This window comes from Ziziphus jujuba, chromosome 2 (genome assembly GCF_031755915.1).
Source record: "Ziziphus jujuba cultivar Dongzao chromosome 2, ASM3175591v1".
Lineage (NCBI taxonomy): Eukaryota > Viridiplantae > Streptophyta > Magnoliopsida > Rosales > Rhamnaceae > Ziziphus > Ziziphus jujuba.
The window spans coordinates 25,741,978-25,760,423 of NC_083380.1; the positions used below are offsets into that span (position 1 = coordinate 25,741,978).

The following is an 18,446-nucleotide window of genomic DNA, read 5'->3' on the forward strand; positions in this document are numbered from 1 at the left end:
TAATCTTCTGTTTTATATTTAATAAAAAAAATTATTTTGTTTGGTTTATATATTGATGTACAAACCTAATGTCAAATTAATTTATGTCTGGGAAATATATCTAAATGATATATATATATATATTTTTTTTAAAACCCAAATTCTCTCTTTCGTTCTTCTGTTCAAGTCACTCTTTGATCTTTGATTGATGGGTTCAAAGCAAAAGGTGGTGTTTTAGTTCTTAGCAAAAGTTGGTGTTTTATTTTTTATGGACCATCTCTATAGAAAGCAAAACCGCTTAGATCAATGCATATCCTCTGCTGGTTAAGACCTACTTTTTCATAATGAAACGTGAGCGATAAATGGTTGCTTTGTATTCTCACCAAAAAAAAAAAAAAAAAAAAAAAAAAAAAAAAAAAAACATTGATCTTCATTTGAGCTTCAAAGCTCATTATACTTGATTGTATGGAGAAAAGTAGGAACGGTAATTTGAATCAGATGTTGCAGACAGAATAGCGTGGTATTGTATCTTATAGAGGATGGTAACATTTTGACTCAAAAGTAGAACAAATGCATTTCTATTTATATTATGTTCTTTAAAACACTTTTCATATCCTAATTAGCTTCACACAAACAGAAAAAGTGAAAAGGGAGACAGAGAAAAAAAAAAAACATTCTTTATATAGATTGAAATCATTTGTTACAGAAAATTAGGCCTGAAATTCAAATCATTGAATCCCTATAAATGATTATCATACACAAAGCATGGTCATGGAGACCATCTTACTACATACATGATTTATTATTAATTCATCTCTAACAAAATGAGACGCTGCAGACATTGACAGCATATCAGATTACAAGTTGCCATCGCTAGCTCTTCAACTCATGCATACTTATCTGCAAAAACAATGTTAAATTGATAATAATTAGTTGCTAAATTCAATAACCATTCAGAATCATGCTCACAATATTTACTTAGAACATTAGTTACTAAAAAATAGTCGATATTCATATTCATAGTTGTGCATCATCCAGATTTATAATGATTAATGGAAATTTAGTAACATCTTCAATTTACTTAGAATTACAGTTACTAAAAAATAGTCTATATTCATATTCATAGTCGTGCATCATGCAGATTTATAATGATTGATGGAAATTTAGTAACATCTTCAGCATGCTTACTTTTATGTCATTTGTTTTGAGGATTTCTTAGAATGCTGCATCATTTTCTGGAATCCAGTCACCACATGAAAATCATATATGAAACTCAATGAGAAGATAACTTACATGGCAATGAATAAGTGAGATATCATAACTTGAAAATAATAGGATCATTTGACATTTCACACTGCAACTGCTTCCGGCCTTTTGCTGGTTTTGATTCCTCGTATAGCTGTTAGTCAATTTAAGCCAATAAATTATATAAGTACCTTAACTCTTCTAGGTTACAGATCTTATTTGGGTAATAAAGGGTTTCCATTGACTATACCTTCAGCATAATCTTTAGCACCAAAGACAGCAGAACCAGCGACAAGAGCATTAGCTCCAGCCTCAATAACCTGCCAAGAAAAATAGATAGAAATTTAAGAATTTAAAATTAAAACGAAAGACATTGTGGCATCCTCTTATAGAGTAATTTTTAAAAATCTATCCCAGTTCAAGGAGTCAATATGCTATCTGTTAAGAATGAAGTGACTGATAGATGCTATAAGTTTGAGGACAAGGGACACTGAAAAAAATGACAATTTTGCCTTTTATGTTTACGTTTAAGGACACCCGCTTATCTGGAAGAGAGTTCCTCCAGTTTCTGGTTAACAAAGGCAAAAAACATTTAACATTTAAGCCTCTGACCTTGTATGCATTTTTAGGACCCACTCCACCATCCACTTCAATCCATGGATTCACTCCCTGCAATAAACAATCAAATTAAGAACAACTGTTAAGTACATTCAAGATATATAAATTGAAGTTTCAACCAAGGAGAGAGAGAAAAAAAAAAAAAAAAAAAAAACTATAGATGAGTTGGAGATTATACCTTCTCTGCACATAATCTTCTCAAGTCAGAGGTTTTCTTTACTTGGCTCTCGATAAAGCTCTGCCCACCAAACCCAGGGTTCACAGACATAATCAAAACCAGATCAACCGCTGCAGCATGCGAAAGAGATGATCAACTTCATTTCATTTGCACAGATGAAAACCAAATAATTTTGGTTTTCATTACTATATGAGTTATTATGTGATATTGATTTTTATTACCACATGAGTAATTATGAAACATCACTCATCGTTTTTGTTTGAACTACTCTCTTTCAAACATGAAGATCATTGGGTTTCAAAAAAGACAAAAAACTTTTCCACAGTTGTATAACCAAATTAAAACGTCTTACCTTTTTCAATTTTATTTAAATATCTACAGTAGTAAAAGTTCCATCTACCATCTAACCTGTGCTGTCAACTTTTAACCAACATTAGTTCTGCAATTACTATATCAATCATCGTCATTCAATGTCATGAAGATGCAAATTCCTTGCTTCAGAAGGTACATAAAGGAAACAATGTTACATTCAATATCTTCAAACTTCTTGTAGCCTAATCTATGGACAAGGATGAAGGTGCAGGAAGGTCTAAATCAACAGGAAAGGACCCTCTCAACATCCAAAAGGCATAATCAGATTTCTACTTCTCTAAAGTTCTGAAGTAGTAAGTTAATGCAAAGACATTCTCACCATCAAGGACATATTCTATTGCAGTTAGTGGGGTGCCAGGATTTAGGACAACTCCAGCTTTAGCTCCCAGACTTTTTATCTGAATTATAACAAAAGATACATCGCTGTCAGAGGAGTGAACAATCAGTTGATAAGGGACGCACAATAGAAACAAGATAAGACATTCCAAATTTTAGCATACAAGTCAAAGATATAGCAGGCAAATACTTAAGTAGTTCACTAAGTATTTCCTCTGTACCATAAGCTTTTAGGCTTCAAGCAAACAAACAGAAATATTCCGACTAAATTGCCTGCATCATTTTGCTTGCTCTAATATATACCCTCAAGGTTACACTTCATTGTTGTAGCATGTCTTTCTTAGTGGCATTTACTCTTTACAAAGAAATCACCAGAATTTATCGGATGGCAAACTATAAGAATGAAGAAAGAACAGTAGCATATAGAAATCTAACTTTTAAGTAGCACTTCCAAGTTGCATTCAGGATCTGATTTAATTTAACATTCTTTTTTATTTCTAGGATTGGACCCTTTGACTGCACCTTGTACAATATATAATACGTCAAGTAACATATAGTTTTAAGACAATATTAATTCAAAAGATCAAAATTTTTTGTGGAACGGGTAGAATGCTGAAAACCAAACATGTCATTCTCTATATTGCACATGACATTATTTAGAAGCCTAGATCTAAAATTCTATCCATTTAATCTGTTGCCTAACTTCAAACTAATTGAACAAATATAGAAATCCTAATCAAGTTAGTGGTCAATGAAACTGATTTGCTGATATGTGATCCACATTCATTTCATGGCATTATCATATCCTACATTTAATGAGACCTCAGCAGAAAGAAAATATCAAAAGCTAATTTGAGAGACAATACATCAGATAGAATGATCAAAATATTACTTGTTCAATTGTCCGGTGCAAATGGATGGTGGCAGAATTCTCACAATGAACACTGACTATATCAGCTCCTGCTTTGATAAAGTCTGGCACACGCTTTTCAGGTTCTACAATCATCTGCAATGCTCCAACTTCAAATCAGAAAGATTCTTGTGGATCCAATTTTGAAAGAACCAATAAAAATACTAAGGATGTATAATACCAAATGCACATCCAAAGGAAGGTCTGTCACAGGGCGCAAGGCATCAACCACAAGAGGTCCAATGGTGATGTTTGGGACAAAGCGACCATCCATTACATCAACATGAATCCAATCACAACCAGCCAACTCCACTGCTTTCACCTAGATCAAGTGAGAGTCAAACTCCAACACCCATGAAAACCTTTATGAGATTTCATTGCAATCAGCAAAACTGATTAAGAGTATCTAACTCAGGTTGGTGCATTGACAACAATGATGAAACAAATGTATACTAAAATAAAATCAGGCAGTAATACTGATTTGATTAGGTGTCCACACACAGATGTGCACAGAAACTAGAGTTATGGTTACAAGCTACAAAAATAGAACCTGCTCTCCCAACTTTGCAAAATTAGCAGAGAGAATGGATGGGGAAACAATGATATCACTTTTTGAGAACTTATCAACCCGAGATGAAGCCTTCACCACAGTCATAAATTTCTTCCTGAAATTATCCATAGACACGAATAAAAAATGCATCAGATTTTAGCAGGTACATTCCTCAAATAAGCTCAAAAAACCAAGCTAAGTCCTATTTTATGGAAAGAACGGTAAAAGAATCAATCACCTAGAGCATAACCTGAATAAGCAGGATTTTCTTTTAAGTTTACAAATGAGTTAACATTCAATCATGAGGATAATACAGATATACTACCAAAGATTTATGAGCAGGTATAGTATCTAGAAAATGAAACTTTTCCTTTGGTTAACTACTTCTGGAACACTAAACAAAAGCCACAAACAAAGTTTCCAAGTGGTAAAACATATACTATAACTCATAATTTATGAGAAGTTCAAAAATAAGTGTCCCAACACTTTGAGCACTAGCATACTAGTAAACTCTCCAGATGTCATATCAATGTTGTGGAATTAATTTTGCCCAAACAAGGGTTGGAAGGTTTTCTGGCATGCAAAGAGGGCTAAATCCTGTCGTACAGGCCATATGTCTAGAAGGGCTCCTAGTCACCAAGAAAAAGATAAGTGACCATCAAGAATTGGACTGTCATCTGTTCTAGCCATATATCCATCTTCTCAATCATCCATGAGCCACGACAAACAACTAAAAGCTCACATTATTAAATATATTCTTATGTTTCAATTAGAAGGGAATATCCACTCCGCAAGTTACGTCAAACTTTTAAAATGACAAGAATTTTCTTTTTCACTCAAAGCATGAAGTTCGAGATATCAGTTCATCAGAGCTTGAAGAGCAAATACCTAACTCCCACAAGAACTTTTCTCTTACAATACATACCAACCCGCTTTAAATTTTAATAAAAATTTACAATCAGAGAAAGCAAGAAGAAGTATCTAAATTCTTACGTGGTCCTTAAACCGCATACTAATTCATTAACAGTTCCTTCGATATTGAATAATTTCTAACACAGAGTGGAATTCACCAACTAACACCTTGCAATAACATCTTAAATGATCCAACAAATTTCCCAACTTTTTCTAACATTTTCCGAACTGGGTTTCCACCCAAGGACACAAAATTTCCAATCCCAAACTTCAAAATTCAAGAAAACAACAAAAAACCCAATGAAAATTCAGAAGGAAAAAAAGAAAAAAAAAACACAAAAGAAATGAAGAAAAAACAATACCTTGTGATGGTAAACGAACTGGGTTGTGAAAGGTATGGTTTTTGAAGCTTGAGACCCCCACCAAATCCACTAATCTGTGACTGGAGAGTCGATGAACACAAAGAAGTTGTTGACATCTTCTTCTTTTTACCTCCAAAAAGAGCTCTGTGTCTTCTTTGAGGCTTCAACGGTTAGGTAGAGAGAGAGCGAGAGACAGAGAGAGAGAGAGAGAGAGGTTGGTCTTTTAATTTTCTTTTCTGGCTCGTTTTCTTTTTCCTTTCTTTTGCTTCCCACCAACCTATTCTTCAACATAAGACGCTAAAACAATGGGAGAAATTTGAAGGAAAATATGGTTGCGTGGTGACACGTGTCACCTCGGTTTTCTGGTGGAGATTTTCTTATCTGCAATGGTTGGAGCTCTATCATTGCTGACTTGTAAGAGACCCCTTTTGGTTTTGCTTTGTCCTCTCATATTCACTCCCATACCTCTTGCAGAAACAATTAACAAATTTAACAAAATTTTTAAACTTTTTTTTTTTTAATTACAAAGCAATATTATTGTTTTCATATTATTTCCATATGGTTTTCTTGCAGAACAGACAAAAAAAGAAAAAAGAAAAAAAAACAGAAATTGAATAAGATATATACATACAAAGTTATAATTGTAACAATGTCACAAGTCACCACCTAACTTTCAATATATTGGTAGACTGTATCGATAATGTATGTTTAAATTATTATTTTTTAGGGGAAACAAAATTGATAGGAATTAAAATGGAATTATTGATTGCATATATATTTTTTTGTTTTCTTTTATTCCATATCAACTTGGTTTTAAAAAACAAAAAAATCTGTCATTAAATTGGATTCTAAATAGACAATTTTGCAAATATAAATGTGGAGTTGGCACTTACTTGGATTACCCTATCTTTATGATCTCTATATAGAATTTTAAATACAGGAAAAAATAAAAAGCAAGGACAATTAATGGTTTTTTGTTTATTTTACTTGTATTTATAAACTTAATCTAGTTGAAAATCATTAAGAAGACACTTTCAAATTCAAGTTTAATTTTGATTTTCATGAAATTCCTTCCTTTTTAGTATAATGTTAACAAAATAAAAAGAAAAAAATATTTTATTTTGTTAATTTATTTGTTATTCAAGCTAAAAAAGGATGTATTGTAATAAATATTTAGTCTGTTGGATAGTCTATGCGGGTGATGTTCTATATAATTGTGTTTTTTTTTTTTTTTTTTTTTTGGGTGATGAAATATATAATGGTGGTATTGAATTGATGTATTATAACCAAAATAAAGATCAAAAGGATTTTCAATGGCTGCCTTCAAGTTGTGATCTCATTCATTGTGTTGTACACCCCTTGGGAAATGCGAAAGGCTAGATATGCGTATATTTTATAGGGAAACGTCTCATGAACTAGATGCTACGCATTCACCAAAACCAAAAAAAAAAAAAAAAAAAAAAAAAAAAAAAAAGGAAAAAAATGTTTTTTGGTAATTAATATACACAAAAAAGGAAGAAGCTATGTAGTATAAATGAAACCATATCTAATTTTAAACAATTCTGCATATATATATTTTGTTACAATAAATCGGCATGTATGCCTATAATATTATAGGTATGTATATTTTTATTGTTGAATCTATTATTATTTTTTTTTAAAACAAATTATTTAACTATAGATAAAAATGTTTAACTACTGAAATTAACCATTTTTATCTTGAATTTGTTATTATTAGTAATAAAATATGCAGCCTATTTATATATAATAGACATACAAATTTATTATGGCAAAATAAACTATTAAAGTTGGTAATAATGTCAATTAATTTTTCAATTTTAAATAATTAATTTATATTACTCATACAATTTATTAGGTTATTATATCGCTCATTGTAAATTAAAAAATAACTTAACCATATTAATTATATACATGTAGACATATATATATATATATATATGTAGACATGAAAATGTAAAATTGATTTAAGTTGATCAAATCTTCAAGTGTACCCAAAGTTTGTTTGTTTGTACTTGTCTTTCACCTATTTCTAAGTATGTGCTATAATAGCTTTCTTTCCTTTTTTATACATGTGTGCCATCCACATTTCAAATTAAGCTCCTTCAAACATATACAACCAATTAATAACATATAAGCAAATATAAAAGATGCATGTCTAGAAATGTGTATATGTACATATAAATATAATATATATAATAAAAAGTAGGAAAGGAAGGGTTTTATTTTTATTTTTCAATATAATAGTAGCGAAGGAAGTTAGAAAATTAATGAAGTGAAATACTTGAAAGCCAAAAATGGCAAACGTTGTTTCCAGCATGGTCCTCGAAATCTCTGTTTATCTTAATCACAAAAATAATTAAAACATCAGTCAAATTGCTAATCTAATAAAACCCATAAAATATTTAGTTGTTGTTCAAACTCCAAAACAAGAGACAAAATATCTTATTTTCTTTTGTTTTTCATCTTTCGTTTTTGTCCTATTCTTTTTTTATTTTTTAATATACTTAGATTATTGGTTTCGTTAGTTTATGAACTATGTCTATAATTACAAGTTGTTTTTTGATTTTTTTCCCATAACATTTTGGTCTCTAGGTTAAGTTTTTAATATATTTTAGTTCTTAAAATTATTTTAGTTTAACTTTTAATAACTTTAAGGCATATATATATATATACATATATTTATTTATTTATTACAACAATTAAACAACAAATTACAAAATCAGACAATTTTATAAAATCTATATATGCTGCAACAAATGCATTGTATGTTTAAAAGTTGTTAAAATTAGATCAGGAATAGTTTAAGAAGACCCAACAAAAAAAAAAAAAAAAAACCCTTAAATTTAAATATCAAAGTGAAAAAAAAGTTAAAAATCAAAATGGAAGTATAGATCTAGTTTTTCTTTTTTTTTTTTTGATAATTAATAATAGATCTAGTTAGATATTAAAGAGAGGTGATAACCCTTGTTTTTTTTTTTTTTTTTAATACAAAATCCATATATGCTGCAACAAATGCATTGCATGCTTAAAAATTGTTAAAACTAAATTAGAAATAGTATAAGAACACAAAAAAAGGGAAAAAAAATTACATTTAAATATGAAAGTGACAAAAAAAAGTTAAAAATCAAAATAAAATTATAGATCTTGTTTTTTGTTTTTTTAGGGTAATTAATTATAGATATAGTTTAGATATTAAAGAGATGTAATAAGTAATGACTTCTTCTTCTTCAATTTGTTTGTTTTTTTTTTTTTTTTAAACTTACGCAGTCACTGTCACGTCACCGACAAAACAGGAAAACCCGAAAAGGAAAGATTTTATTTCAGAATTTACGGGGTTTACCTGTCTTGTTTCCATTGGTTACATATCAGATTGCAATGATTTTATTGAACCTAGGCCACATACAATCATGCCCATCGTCTCTGTAAAATCTTTGCTCAAAAACCTTTGAACCCAGAGACGGTCTAACCCAGTTCTGGGCACTGGACACACACGAAACCGCTCTTGTTTTTGTTTGTTTGTTTTTTTTATTTTTTGGCAACACGCCTAAAACTTCCACACATTTTGCGCAAATTGTTCCTGAACTGGTTTTTTCTGTAATACCCAGATGAGGATTTCATCACAATGAAGAGGTTGAAGAAGAATACCTATGATTATGACACGGAAAGTCTTTCTGACTTCGCTGCCCACTTTGTTCTGAGGGATCCAGATAGGAAACTGAGGTTGAGTGTGATGAGGATCATGGGGATCTTTGTGGTTTGCCTGATGGTGTTTTCAGTACTGTTCTCAGTTTCTGTTGTTCTTAAAGACCCACCTTCTGATGGTGTCTTGGATGCTTCAGAAACTAGTGTTCTCCACTTGAAACCTGATAAAGGTACTTGATTTTTGGTTCATTGTAGATGTTGGTTCATGGGTTTGGATTATATTTTCTTTGTGAGTTTTGTTTTATGTAAAAACCCCAATGTGTTTCTGGTTTTGTCTATGTCAGTTTTTCGATTTTGTATGTGATAATGCTGCTTGACAGCAGTGAATTTATGGTTCATGTTTGAATCTTTAATCTGATTGTTGATTTTACTGCTTGTGCTGGTTGGAATGGTGGAAGGTTTAGTGGTGAAATGCTGAAAAAGACTTTCTTTCATTGGCGTTCTTGAAGTTTTTAAATGCAGTCCAGGTGTTTGAGATGTATTTCATTGGTTATAGAGTAAGCTTAACCTATCTTTATCTGAAACCCTCATCTCTTTTTTGTTGTGTGGAACTCAACTTGACTCAAATAATTGAAGATTTGGATGATTAAATATGAAGATCCATTTTGGTGGTTGAAGATTTTACTTTCTGAAATTTTACATGCCTGCTTCAGCTTTTAAAATTTGTTTCCCTCTTCTTCTTGTTTCTTGCTCTTATTTGCCATTTCTTATCTTCCGTACCGTTTTTATAAATTTCTGCTTTTAATGATTGTATTAGTTGTAATTTGAGGTCTTTGTCAATTTTGGGAAATTTTCACTTATAATTGACGTTTAAAAATGGCATATCCCTGAAATTTTATTTATTTAATTATTTTTTTCCTTTCTTTCTTTTGCATGTTAACTAAAATGTTTATCTTCATATATTGAATCTCTAGGACTTTATATTAGTCTGTTAGATGTTGATTTTGGGACTGATAATTTTTGTCAAGTTTCTGAAGCAGTTTTACAAGTTATTATTGAACAATAAGCCTACTTTCTCCCTCTGCCAACTTCTTATGAATGCTGTGTGACTGACTGCTCTATTCGAGTCTCAAAAATTGTGGAATTGCTAGTAGAATCATTGGAATATTCTTGAATATTTATTATCTATGATTTTTATGAACTAACCGCAATATATTCTTTAATGCATCAGACGGTCCCTTTTAAGTCCAGACATCTTAGTCTAACCTTTTTCTTGGAAGGATGTTTATGGTTATTAGACCTCTCTTTCAACTAAGGTTTTTTTTTTTTTTTTTTTTAATTTTTTTTTTTTAAAATCAATTAATGTGCGCAGTTGCCAACATTGAATGGTTTGAGATAGATATGGTTGCATGAGAAAGTTATTGGGCGCCTTAAATGGAATTTTCTCTTTTGCAATTATTATTTTTCACTTCCTAAGGAATCTCTTGTTGTTGTAACAATTGACATGCAAATTCTATCCATCTAAATCTGATATTCTGTCTCTTAAGTTATATGAATTCCCTTATGATGATGGTAAAGTCATTTCTCAAGTAAGTGAGTTTTTTACCTCTTAATTTTTATAATTTTTCAGTCATAAGTTCAGAAGATCATCCCTCTGGTTCTGTTGATGTGCAAAAGGATAAACTGTTCAGTGGCCTTCTTGGAACTGGGTCGATTAATGTGCCGAAGGATAAACTGCTTGGTGGCCTTCTTGCTGCTGGATTTGATGAAGGCTCTTGTCTTAGCAGGTACCAGTCAGCTTCATATCGCAAAGAAACATCATACAAACCTTCTTCTTACCTTGTATCCAGGTTAAGAAATTATGAGGCTCTGCACAAACGATGTGGACCTTATACTAAGTCTTATAACAAAACCATCGAAATTCTCAAGTCCGGCCATTACACTGGTGCCTCAGATTGCAACTATGTTGTATGGATTTCCTATAGTGGATTAGGAAATAGGATATTAACTCTAGCTTCTGCATTTCTTTATGCTCTCCTTACAAATCGGGTTCTACTTGTTGACCCTGGAGTTGACATGCCGGATCTTTTCTGTGAACCATTTCCAGAAGCCTCTTGGTTTCTTCCTTCAGATTTCAACCTAAAAAGTCAGTTTGCCAGCTTGGACCAAAAATCTCCTCACTGTTATGGGAAGATGCTGAAGAATAACAGCTTTTCCATTCAAGATGAACATGCACCGACTTTTCTTTACCTCCATCTTGTCCATGACTATGATGATCAGGATAAGCTTTTCTTTTGCGACCAAGATCAAACCTTCCTTCAAAAGATACCTTGGTTGATCATGAAAACAGATAATTACTTTGTTCCATCTCTCTTCTTGATCCCTTCTTTTGAGCAAGAACTGAGCTATCTCTTCCCAAATAAGGATACGGTCTTCCACTTTTTGGGTCGATATCTTTTACACCCCTCAAATACGGTATGGGGACTAATTACCAGATATTATAAAGCTTACTTAGCTAATGCAGATGAAAGAATGGGCATCCAGATCAGGGTCTTTGATACTGGGACTGGTCCATTCCAACATGTGTTGGATCAGATCTTGGCTTGTACCATTAAGGAGAATCTGCTGCCAGAAATTAACAAGCAGGAATCCTTCAGCAGTCCATCTGGTCCTTTGAAATCTAAAGCTGTGCTGATGACATCCTTATCCTCTGGGTATTTTGAGAAGGTACGAGACATGTATTGGGAGTATCCAACTGTAAGAGGGGAAGTGATTGGAATTTTCCAGCCAAGTCACGAGGAGTATCAACAAACCGAGAAGCAAATGCACAACCAGAAGGCATTGGCGGAAATGTATCTACTGAGTTTGACCGATGTGTTGGTCACTAGCTCATGGTCTACCTTTGGCTACGTAGCTCAGAGTCTTGGTGGATTGAAGCCATGGATACTCTACAAACCGGAGAATCGAACAGCCCCTGATCCTCCTTGCCGACGAGCAATGTCAATGGAGCCTTGCTTCCATGCACCTCCCTTCTATGACTGCAAGGCTAAAAGAGGAACTGATACAGGAGCCTTGGTTCCTCATGTGAGGCATTGTGAGGACATGAGCTGGGGTCTTAAGTTGGTTGATCATTACGACGAGTTGTAAGCTTTGTATGTTTCTTTGTTGTATCTTTTATATCCTGAATAATGTTACATTTTTGTGTGTACAAATGAAATCAGAAATAGTTCACTTTTATCTTTCTTCTATTGTGGGTGGCCACTGAGAACATCTTTTACACAATAATCTTTTTCTTTTTACAGTTCATTTGCACATGTCATACCACCAAGAGACTGGACTGGTATAGTTTCTATGGATGAAAACTCATAATTTTTAACCGTAAACACCATTAACCACCAAATTTGCTAAACCTGAATTTCTTACGAGTTAAGTGATTTTTCAAATGATGAAATGTAATTGTATTTGACAAACCAGTGTCATGCAATCATAAAACATGTATTTGGAAATGTTTTAGGGGCACACTACCGTGCACCAGCGTTATTGCAGATGATTTTGTTGTTTGTTCTTAGCAAATGAAGTTACTTCCTCTCTCTCCCTCTCTCTCTCTCTCTCCAAATTTTGGATTTTGAAAGATAAAGTCCTAACACATCATAAATATATATCAACTCCGATTACCTTCACGAAAATTATAAGGGTAACATTAGTTTCCAATACCAAACCAAACTACACAAACTATTATTTCCATTTCAAATCATCCGAAATCTAACGAAGAAATCAGTTCTTCCTCCCTTCACACAAGATAATGTGGTAGCCATGCCTGCATAATTAAAAAACAACGAATGATTAGTAGAAAAGAAGTTCATACTACAAACATGAATAAAATTGCGTATGAAAATTCCATACGTTGATTTAAATGGTGCACTTGTAGCTCCCACAAGTGTGTTGAAGGCAACCTCCTGAAAAGGCCCTGCCATCTTACCACGAGGAAACCACCCAAGATCACCACCCTTCTTTCCTGATGGACATTCTGAATATTCTTGAGCTAACTGCAAATACAAAGCACACAAATTTTCATCATAACAACTCAAATTTGAAAACTAAACCCACTTTCATTGCTTTCTTAGATTTTGGATACAAAAATTGTAACTCTTCCAACCATTTATTGGCAATTTGTATGACATGAGAAGAGCACATTATAAACAACAACCAGCATGAATGCCTCAAGCCTGACTAACTCCTACCTAGTCCCTACTATCTCCCCAACAAATATACAATAATAGGATTTGCATATGGCTATCATACTGTTTACTATGGTATAACTATTAATCTCTGAAAAGATCTTCCAGTAGATTCTCCAATACTTTAAATGAGTCATTCAAGAACCAAGAACCTACGATTTGCATATGGCTATCATACTGTTTACTATGGTATAACTATTAATCTCTGAAAAGATCTTCCAGTAGATTCCCCAATACTTTAAATGAGTCATTCAAGAACCAAGAACCTATACTTAAATTACTCCAAACATGGTTAAAAGAAACTTGGTTAGCATGATATCAAATCTTCACACTTCACAACTTAAAAGAAAAACAAAGGACATCTTAAACTAAAATGAATCCTTTCTACTTCAATTCAATTATATGTCTTGATAGAATCATCACCAATATGCATCATTTTTAACAAAATTACAGGTTGGTATACAAAATAAAAATAATAGTAACAATAAGTAGAACGACTGAAGTAGAAAAAAACATATAATAAAAAAAGAAGGATAGCATTGACAAGTTTCACCTTTGCAAACTCAGCTGGTGGGACCTTGTCTCCATTGCTAAGCCAACCATCTTGAAGCTTCTTGTATGCTTCATTAATCTTCCCTTGTTTCTCACATAAGATATGCCTTGCTGAAACAAATCGAGGCCAGACACACGAACATGTAAATAACAAAGAAATGAAGAAGAAAGAGATAAGTTATAACATATTTCAAATAACCAAAATGCTCCCACAAACAAGGGCCTTCGTAAAATACAAAAGAAGAAACCTTTGACATATGTGCAGGTTCCAAGCCCATCTGCTCCCTTTCCACCCTTCCCTTTACCCTTCGAAGCATTCTCATCACTTCCGGATGCTGCTTGTTTTCCCTTACCCTTAGATGAATCTTTTGCTTTTGAGTCCTTTCCCATTGGTTGGCAAACCTAAATCCACGACGAACAAAAGTACAAGTGATTCCAGATAATTACACACCTGAATGAGAGCCATGAGGAAGAATGAGGAAAAATAGTGTTAACTAAAACATCCAAGTAGTTCCAGATTATAAAACCACATCTCACCAAAAAGCCCAAAGAATGAGCAAAGACACTAAGAAAACAAGATGTTAACATGAGCACTCCTTTTCAAAATTATGTTTTGAAAATAGTTTTGAGATCATGAAGACAGCTTGTCATACAAATTTCTGCAAACGACAGCAAAATATGGATCACGGATAATGCATTTTCTACGATATACAAAAATTGTTTTCAGTTTCCTAAAAGTCTTGAATAAACTTTACATACCATTCAGAAATGCGCATCTATCGACCATTTTTCAAAACAACTTTAGACTTCAAAACATAAACTGTTAAAAAACATATAAGCTAGACTACTGGATAACCATGGTTTTTCAGTCCTATACCAGATAAAACTCTGGATTACAAATACCACTAGCATACAATCTTTTCTACTTCTCTTTTATTGAAAATTTTTCTCCAATTGAGAACCATATATGCAACATCATGCTAGTGGAGATTACAGGATTAATCATAAGAAATACAACCATTTCCTCAAAATTACAAAACTCCGTTTCCAGGGTTCATTCAGCAATATATTATGTGACTACTAAAGTCTCTTTCTATCTCCACACAAACAATGCACTGACAGACTAAGAGCTCTCAAGTCTCATCTTATCATATAATTAACAACTATTTGAAGAAGATGGCCGAAAAGCCCAAACTATAATGATATCTTTTGAGTTCTAATAGCTAGAAATCTAAAGATTTCATATGATGCATCAGAAAGTACAGTCAAATGCTTGAAGAAATTCCCATATTTTATCCACTTTCTTCCCTTTAACAAGTAAAAACCCAAATCATTCATAATGATAACATAAACATAAAAAAAAAAAAAATTCAAAAAATAAACAAACAAACGTACAAAGACGCAAACTTTCATCATCATCCAAATACCCAGTACATAAACTTAAAAAAAAAAAAAAAAAAAAAAAAAATAACTGGTGCTTAAAACTAGTGTTGGAAAGTTAATAGTTGATCAAGCACTGATTTTTAACTCATAGATGTCCATAATAAACAAACCCAGAAGTAAAATAATCAAATAATTACAAAAAATCAAAGCTTGAGGTTATTGATCATTGCACAATCAAACTCAAAAAAAAAAAAAAAAAAAAAAAAATATATATATATATATATATTGTACAACAGTTTCAACCACAAACAATCAAAGAAAGAACCCCAGTTAGCAATACAGAAATCTAAGCTCGAATCGTTTTACCTCTTAAGATTTCGATAAAGGGCTCTACCACAAAAGGGTGACTCTACTCGGGCTTGGTTGGAAGCCGAGAACATGTAGCGGTCTTCTGGCAATCAATTTACACAATTGCCCTTCATGTGAATCTCATCTTTATTTACCTAGTTTTTAGGTACATTTAGTCTTTCATTTATCTTTTCAGGATGTTTACTGCCGCATTACATATGTATGTTTAATAATTAGTTCTTATATGTTTAATACTTTTTGTTAAGAAAAAATTATTAGGCCATGCAAAAAATAACTACAAACTATCTAGTATAATATTTTAACCTACATTTGTAATTTATAATGGAATAGATAATAAAAAATTGTAGTTTGTATTGTATATTTAATTTGAATTTTAATATATAAATATATATATATATATATATATATATTTTAAAATTTTGACAATTCCTTTCATATATATATTTTTTGATAAAATCGTTTCATATATATTTGTTTACATTTTAAGTTGGCAATTCAAATCTTTTCAAAAAAAAAAAAATAAATTTGCAAATTCACATTATATTTTTATATATCCTTATAGAATTTTAATTTTTTTACTTTTTATTTTATTTTGCTATGAGCATTAAATGTTTATCTTGATTAATTTCGTAATATGTTATTTGTACTTTTGGTTTATTCATGTAAATTCTAACTTATTATTTTTGTTAAAAAAGCTTATTATATGCAAATGAGTTTTGATTTTAATAATTTAAGTTTAAATTTGATATGTAGAGGCTAATGTGGGGATAATTAGTGTCAAAAATATTATTTTATTGGACAATAATTTCGAATTTAAATTGCCCACCTCTAAAATCAAAAAACATAAAAATGAAGTGTGGAGTGTAATATAATCTCCATAGTCGGTATATTTTCTTTTATCCAAGGTAATATGTTACAAAACTACCCCATTAGCACAGGAGTTCATATAAGGCTCACTTTGAATAAAAAAAAAATTAAATTAAAATAGCACTTCTAAACATATGACTGAGGTTTAAATGATACGCAATCAGGATTCACCTTATCCTATTAAGATTTTAATATGTTACCAAACTCATATAATCTATCAACATATCATTAAGTCTCAACTCTTGCAACAATTCAAGTGCTTTTGGAAAAACTATTAGAATATCTTTGATAGAAAATAGATATAATTCATAGCTATTAAATTTGTGTATTATACCCATACATATGCAATTTTTCAAAAAAAAATTAACTCTTATCTGTTGTATCGATTTCAAATTGACAAAATAATAATAATAATAATAATAATTTATTTGAAGGAAAAAGTATTAATCACGTATCAAATATATTACCATATCAAGTAAGTGAAAAACCCATGTATTTTTGAAAAAATAAATATTTTCAATTATTATTTTTTTCTCTTTCAAAACTACATAAAAATCCGTATAAAAGAACTATTTTATTTTATTCTTTTCTTCTTTTAATTATTTACTATTTTGATTATTTTAATATATTAAGCTATTATTATCTTCTTAGGAGTTATATTTTTATCATATATATATATATATATATATATTAAAAACAACTATTTTTAATATGTATATACTACTCGTATTGTAGGTCTTGTATTTTTAATTTATAACTTACTATACATATACATACCAAATTTATAAACTTTCCGTGTACTTATTTTTTAACTGAAATTTTTTTTTCCATATTAAATACAAAAAAAAAAAAAAACATTATACATGTATGTAATACTTATGTATTTTTGCTATCTCATATTTTAGTATGATATTTATAGTGGGCTCTATAGGAACCTATATTTAAATAAAATTCAGACTTAGATTTTACCTACAATCAAGAGTAAATTTGAGAAAAATTTTGCTATCTCATATTTTGGTATGATATTTATAGTAGGGTTAGATAGAAACCGTAATTTAATAAAATCCAGAATTTTAATTTTGACCATTAAATTTCACCAATGATCAAGATTAAATTTGAGGGGGGAAAAAAAGAAGTCAGCTAGCTTTTACCCTCTACCACTTCAGTGACTTTATGTAAGTTATAAGTTTTACCAACAAAGCAACCAAACATTTTAGAAAAAATAAAAAATAAAAAAAAACTATAATTTTGTGATTTATTAAATTTCTTTTGAAAGGTGAGGTGTTTTGGGGAGTTGATGTTGTTAGTCCATTAATGAGATACACAGCAGGAGAGAATGCATAAAACTAAAATTTTTGTGGAAGTTTTGCATGAGAGATAATATTGTTAATCTAGTCTCTTGAATATCCTGTGACACCTCTCCGCATATTCATTCTATTTAGGTGCACGGGAAATGGTAAGAAAGTGAGTGATGTCATTTTTACCCCCCCCCCCCCCCCCCCCCCCCCCAAAAAAAAAAAGTGAGTGATGTCATTTTATTTTGTAAAGTCTCCTCCATTGTAGGAGATAATTGATGTTTGAAAAAATTTCTGAACACCATACATAAAATTTGTAAAACTTTAAAAACATCAAATTTATGTTGAATTTTGTAAAATGATCAATGAAAATTATATAATAATTGAATCTACCATGAAATTTTATTTTTGAAGTTTCCTGTAGATCATAATGAATGAACTAAAAATGTTTACAGCTTGATATAGGCGACACACCAAACGGAAGTTTGTATAATTTATTATAACTATACCTATCACAATAAAATTTTTGAGAAGAAAATATTAGAAAAGCGAATTTTGAGACTATATATACCAAAGACTTTATAAGAGGATAACCAAAATGCAAGTGTCAAACTTAC

The 18,446-nt window shown here is 31.2% G+C and overlaps 3 protein-coding genes across 5 annotated transcripts; 1 reads left to right on the plus strand and 2 right to left on the minus strand.

Moving 5' to 3' along the window:
• Window positions 1–641: 641 nt before the first annotated feature.
• LOC107419187 (ribulose-phosphate 3-epimerase, chloroplastic) lies at window positions 642–5,853 on the minus strand. Of its 2 annotated transcripts, none has more exons than XM_048474036.2 (10): window positions 5,463–5,853; window positions 4,189–4,303; window positions 3,820–3,960; window positions 3,621–3,734; window positions 2,712–2,790; window positions 2,021–2,130; window positions 1,837–1,893; window positions 1,475–1,544; window positions 1,168–1,378; window positions 642–879 (listed from the first exon to the last, which is right to left on the minus strand). In XM_048474036.2, exons 1-9 carry the CDS (start codon window positions 5,576–5,578, stop codon window positions 1,329–1,331), a joined length of 852 nt encoding a protein of 283 aa, XP_048329993.1. In that variant the 5' UTR covers window positions 5,579–5,853; the 3' UTR covers window positions 642–879; window positions 1,168–1,328. The 2 variants fall into 2 exon arrangements, with proteins under 2 accessions (XP_048329993.1, XP_048329992.1); XM_048474035.2 differs by having other exon boundaries at window positions 1,273–1,378; window positions 5,463–5,851.
• Window positions 5,854–8,896: 3,043 nt separating this feature from the next.
• LOC107419203 (galactoside 2-alpha-L-fucosyltransferase) lies at window positions 8,897–12,373 on the plus strand. The gene is made up of 2 exons (XM_016027948.4): window positions 8,897–9,355; window positions 10,756–12,373. Exons 1-2 carry the CDS (start codon window positions 9,106–9,108, stop codon window positions 12,270–12,272), a joined length of 1,767 nt encoding a protein of 588 aa, XP_015883434.2. The 5' UTR covers window positions 8,897–9,105; the 3' UTR covers window positions 12,273–12,373.
• A 400-nt stretch (window positions 12,374–12,773) lies between these two features.
• Window positions 12,774–15,820, minus strand: LOC107419189 (uncharacterized). Of its 2 annotated transcripts, none has more exons than XM_048473572.2 (5): window positions 15,665–15,820; window positions 14,164–14,366; window positions 13,917–14,026; window positions 13,029–13,171; window positions 12,774–12,942 (listed from the first exon to the last, which is right to left on the minus strand). In XM_048473572.2, exons 2-5 carry the CDS (start codon window positions 14,303–14,305, stop codon window positions 12,900–12,902), a joined length of 438 nt encoding a protein of 145 aa, XP_048329529.1. In that variant the 5' UTR covers window positions 14,306–14,366; window positions 15,665–15,820; the 3' UTR covers window positions 12,774–12,899. The 2 variants fall into 2 exon arrangements, with proteins under 2 accessions (XP_048329529.1, XP_048329530.1); XM_048473573.2 differs by having other exon boundaries at window positions 14,164–14,317; window positions 15,665–15,817.
• Window positions 15,821–18,446: the final 2,626 nt, after the last annotated feature.

Bases quoted from the DNA above. Each gene is read 5' to 3' on its own strand.
- LOC107419187 (XM_048474036.2), bottom strand. From the start codon at position 5,578: ATGTCAACAACTTCTTTGTGTTCATCGACTCTCCAGTCACAGATTAGT. The intron at 1,894-2,020 runs GTATAATCTCCA...TGTTTATTGCAG, and splicing joins GAAGATTATGTGCAGAGAAG to GGAGTGAATCCATGGATTGA. The intron at 1,379-1,474 runs GTATAGTCAATG...ATTGACTAACAG, and splicing joins TGCTAAAGATTATGCTGAAG to CTATACGAGGAATCAAAACC.
- LOC107419203 (XM_016027948.4), top strand. From the start codon at position 9,106: ATGAAGAGGTTGAAGAAGAATACCTATGATTATGACACGGAAAGTCTT. The intron at 9,356-10,755 runs GTACTTGATTTT...ATAATTTTTCAG, and splicing joins CCACTTGAAACCTGATAAAG to TCATAAGTTCAGAAGATCAT.
- LOC107419189 (XM_048473572.2), bottom strand. From the start codon at position 14,305: ATGGGAAAGGACTCAAAAGCAAAAGATTCATCTAAGGGTAAGGGAAAA. The intron at 14,027-14,163 runs GTTTCTTCTTTT...GATTTGTTTCAG, and splicing joins AACCTGCACATATGTCAAAG to CAAGGCATATCTTATGTGAG. The intron at 13,172-13,916 runs GTGAAACTTGTC...TTGTATTTGCAG, and splicing joins CACCAGCTGAGTTTGCAAAG to TTAGCTCAAGAATATTCAGA.